Here is a 4,860-nt window from a genome sequence, read left to right as displayed (position 1 = left end):
TGGGTGGGTGGGTGGATAGATGGATGGATGGGTGGATGTATAGATGGGTGGGTGGGTGGGTTGGTGGATAGATGGATGGATGGGTGGATGGAAAGATGGGTGGGTGGCTGGGTGGGAGAATGGGTGGAGGGATGGGCCAACAGGTGGATGGGCAGATGTGTGGGTGCGTGGACAAATGGGTGGGCAAGTGGAAGGGTAGACAGGTCGGTGGATGAACCAGTGGGTGGACGGGTAGATGGATGATGGCTATCGGAGATGGATCATGATCATCACATAGGGATTCGTCACAGGCACCTCCCCATGTGGTGCCTCCGTGCTGTCAGTGCCTCAGCTGAAGCTCTCAGGTTCCGGGGCTCCCTGATCCCTCCATCTGAAGGGGTTCAGAGTTCCTGTTCATTTGCTCACCTCTAGGCCTTGGCCTCTTCAATCCTTCAAAATTAACAACAAACTCCAGTTGCTGCCAAGTAGAAATGTGCTTCACAGGGTTGTTAATGGCTTGCTTTTCAGAGTAGATTAATACATCTTTCTTCTGTGGTGCCCCTAGGCAGATTCAAACCACCAAGATTTTGGTTAACAGCCAAGCCCATTAACCATTTGCACCTCCTAGGGACTCTGCCCTCATTTCTAGAGCGCTCAATAACTCTGACCACCCGGGTAGCCAAAAGTGCACAGGTAACCATGAGGGTCTCGGTTTTCTAACGGTGCTCTTCTCCTCAGGTACTCCACATCAGCATTTTCACGGCTGAAGAAGTTGGGCATCAGACATCCCAAGCCTTCCCTGTTTATTGGAAACTTGACGTTTTTCCGCCAGGTAAGGGCTGGTTAAGCACCTTCCTGGTGGTCTAGAATTTGAGCAGAACACCTGCTGAGCTCGTGCAGCTTCTAACCATAGAGTACCAAGGCTCCCACCTAGGAACCCATATATGGTGAAGTGGTTCACTTATATTGAATATAATTATATTCAAAAGTGAATATGATTGCTTCGCTTATGGCCATAATTACTTATGGCCTTTCTCTCCATTTCTCTATAATTGCTACCAAATGAATTCGTGGGATCCTGCAAATAAGGTGTAGAGGACTCTAACTCAGGGATTGGTCCATTTTGCTATTCACCTGGGTATAAGAGAGCCACCTCAGAAGCCAAGAGAGAGAATTCCCAGGACCATCGGTGAGGAAGAGCCACCAGGGGAGCAGGTTCCTTCGAGATCCCTGCCTGCAGTGGCAGAAGCAGCAGAGGCCATGCCATGCTGAATGCAAAGGAGCTGCAGTGCTGAGGCTAGAGACCGGGAGACCAGGAGGCAGAGCAGAGGAGCAGCTTCCTGGACCACGGAGCAAGGCAGAGGTCAAGGGACCATGTGACAGCGAGACCGAGGCCCAGAGAGGTACTTGGCTGCCGGTTGAGGAGAGGCACTGCTGTGGATCAGAGATGGTGTCCTTAATGTTTTATGATCCTGGCCGGTGTTAACCTGTTAACGTTCCTCATAAGCTGCCATCGTGATATGGCCCGTGAGGTCTGTGTGACCATCTCAAACCCAGCAGAAGAGCGGAGTGTCGGTGTCAGAAGAGGGTGAAGAAAGATGGACAGTGGAGCCATCTCTGACCTTTGCCTTGTGGCCATCGGCCTGGAGCTGGGATGGAAATGATTACCTTCCCTTGTGTAGCCACATGAGGTCAGACGAGGCCTCCTCGTCATTTTCTCATCACACCTACTGCCCTGAGGCCGTGCTGTGTTGGAAGGTGCTCTACGAGGAATTCCTGTCCTGGGATGAATCCTTAGATAAAAACAAAGACCCACCTCTTATCTCTCATCCCATCTACCATCCCTCTACCTATACGTCCAATCTCTACCATCCATCTATACACCCATCCACCATCCATCTACCATCCCACCATCTATCCACCATTCATCCATCCATTCACCCACCTATCCCATCTATATCTACCGACCATCCATCGATCCACTGGCCACCCATCCACAATCATTCCATCCACCTATCCATTCATACATACATCCATCTACCATCCATCCATCCATCTACCCTCACCAAGACGGCTTCACACAGTGGCCACCACAGTGGACTCAAACATCAGAGCCACTGTGAGGCTGGGGCAGGGCCTGGTGATGTTTCAGTCTGTTGTTCAGCGGTCACTACGAGTCAATATGAACTCGATGGTGCCTAACAACAGCAGCAGCAGCAGCACTGGAGGGACACAGGGTAACCGTCACTATGGTAACCTCCACATGTGCTCCTTTTCCCCTCATCATCCTTGGGTGTACCAACCCCGCTAACAACTTTCTAGAACACCCCAGTTTCCTTGACTAATTTGTATCCACAGAAGCTCCCCTTGAAACGTGGCACACTCACGCCTGGAGTTTTAGCCCATGGATTGAGAATGGAGTACGCCCCCCTCCCAACAAGCACCTCTGCCACCCTCAACCCTCCACCCCCACCCAGCCCTTCCTCTCCCCCATTCTGTAACCCACAGCAAGTCTAGCATCTTTCAGCTCCCCAGTCCCATGCCAACCTGTGCACATGCACAAGTCTACTCCATTCCTAAAACGCAAGGGGTCTATCATTTCCCCCCTCCTCCACCTGAAGAAACTCCCCCCGCCCCCCCGTGGCTGTACACATCCTGTCGCCCCGACACAACTCCGCCCCATGACCACAGTGGCTCCAGCATCTTCAGCCCCTCTTCTCCTGCCCCCACCCCAATATCTGCAAGCAAAGGCCATCCTCACACAACACACGTCTCACGTATCGCCACCGCCCCAGCCCTGGCCTGTCAGCACCCACTCTGCCCGCACAACACAGCAGCCGGGCGCTTCTCTGACCACCCACCCCGTTTCCGTATCGCCCTCCGGAAGCAGGCTTTTCCCACGGCAAAAGGGCTTAGTGCTTTGTCCCAGATCAAGGAAGCTTCCCACATTTTGAATGCTTCTTGAACGTGGATGACAACAATTTGGGATTTCCAACCACTGGGACAGGCTCAGGGGAAGTTGGCACAAAGAGAGGCTGTGCCAAGAAAAAAACAAAGCAAAACAAACCACCGATAAACCCAACGGCAAAGGGGAATGTTGGCATGCTTGAGGAAGCAAGTCGTTTTCAAATATATTCGCCGTCATTATACCCAAAGAGTTTAAGTACAGACAGTCTCCTCTGTCCATTAGAGCAGAGCTGGCCAAGATTTTGACTTGGCAGGAAATATTCTGAAAGCGATTCGTTTATTCTAGTTCCCCTTGACTCCTTGAAAGCAATATCACTTCAACCCTCTTCCTCTGCTGTCCTGTGGGTAATTGTGCACGCCCTGTCCCTGACGGGCTCCCGAGGACGTGTGCGGAGCCCACACTCTGCGCCCCCCTGCTGACGCTGCCCCCATGTTTTTGCAGGGTTTCTGGGAAAGCCACCTGGAGCTCCGGAAGCGGTACGGCCCTCTGAGCGGGTAAGGGAGAGCCCTCTTCTACCGTGAGTGGCAGCGCTCTGGAAGCCATTGTGAGGGCAGGGATGCCGAGCGAGCGGGTGTCTGTCTTGCAGAGGCCTGTAGGTGGCTGTGAGCCGGCTTCAACTCCATAGCTTTGAGGGAGCTTTTGAGAGGCTGCCCGAGGGGACACTGTGCTGGCCTGGAAAGCGCCCCGTCCTCAGCATCAGGGCCCTTCTCACCTCGGCTGGGACCTGAGAGCCTTTCCCCTCTCTCAGCGCTGCACCCATGGGTGTCCTGAGCACACAGAGTATGCCCAAAGCCTACCAGCTGCCTTTGAGTTGATTCTGACCCCATGAAGGTCAGAACAGAACTGGGCTCCCTGCACACATAGGATTTCCAAACAAACAAACCCAACTTATTGCCATTGCGTTGATTTGACACATAGTGACCCCAGACGTGTTAGAGGAGAAGCGGGCTCCAGACAAAGGATTTCAAAACAAAACAAAAACAACCCCAAAGTCAAACTCACTGCTATCGAGTCCATTCTGACCCCCAGTGACCTTCTAGGGCAGGGTAGACCTGCCCCTGTGGGTTCCCAGACTAACTCTTTAGGGGAGTAGAAAGCTTTGTCTTTCTCCTGTGGTGCAGCTAGTGGTTTGGAACTGCTGGCCTTGTCCTTAGCAGCCCAGGGCTTGACCGCTGGGCCAGCGGGGACTCCCAGTGGCTGGCTTCTCAGCAGTAGATCTCCAGGGATTTCTTGTGTGGTGGACTGGAGCCACCAGCTTTGTGCTGAGTGGATGGAGACCATGTCACGTGTTCACACTGCCTGGCAGCTTCAGACAGAGCCTGCTGTTGGAGCCGGCAAGTTGACCCTGTCTCATAGTGACCCAGTAGGGCAGAGTGGAATGCCCCCTTACCGTTTTCCGAATTTTTGTTTATGAGAGTGAGTGCCAGGCTTTTCTTCCAAGGTGCCCTGGGTGGGTTTGAACCGCCGACCTTTGTGCTAGCAGTCAAGCACTTAAAAATCATTGTATTGAGGGCTCGTACAACTCTTACCACAATGCATCCATCCATCCATTGTGTCAAGCACATTTGTACAATTTGTTGCCATCATCATTCTCAAAACATTTTGTTTCTACTTGAGCCCTTGGTATCAGCTCATTTCTTCCCCCTTTCTCTTCTACCCTCCCTCCCTCCCTCATGAACCCTTGATAATTTATAAACTATGATTATTTTTTCATGTCTTACACTGATTGATGTCTTCCTTTACCCAATTTTCTGTGGTCCCTCCCCCTGGGAGGAGGTTACAGGTAGATCATTGTGATCAGTTCCCCCTTTCTCCCTCCACCTTCCCTTCCCCCGCCTGCTATGGCTACTCTCAGTATTGGTCCTGAGGGGTTTATCTGTCCTGGATTCCCTGTGTTTCCAGCTTTTTTTTTT

At 52.2% G+C, this 4,860-nt stretch overlaps 1 protein-coding gene across 1 annotated transcript in view; it reads left to right on the top strand.

Moving 5' to 3' along the window:
• The window catches only part of TBXAS1 (thromboxane A synthase 1), a 146,482-nt gene that overhangs the window by 28,037 nt on the left and 113,585 nt on the right, over positions 1 to 4,860 (top strand). Inside the window, exons 2-3 of the mRNA XM_013007564.2 lie at positions 718 to 811; positions 3,389 to 3,441. Of these exons, the coding sequence (XP_012863018.1) occupies positions 718 to 811; positions 3,389 to 3,441 (147 nt within the window). The remainder of the gene's footprint in view (positions 1 to 717; positions 812 to 3,388; positions 3,442 to 4,860) is intronic.

Source organism: Echinops telfairi, unplaced genomic scaffold (assembly GCF_000313985.2).
Source record: "Echinops telfairi isolate 266 unplaced genomic scaffold, ASM31398v2 ScPeMD7_23;HRSCAF=83, whole genome shotgun sequence".
In the NCBI taxonomy this organism is placed as follows: domain Eukaryota; kingdom Metazoa; phylum Chordata; class Mammalia; order Afrosoricida; family Tenrecidae; genus Echinops; species Echinops telfairi.
The sequence above is the reverse complement of the archived record's forward strand: the minus strand, read 5'-3'. Positions and strand labels throughout refer to the sequence as shown.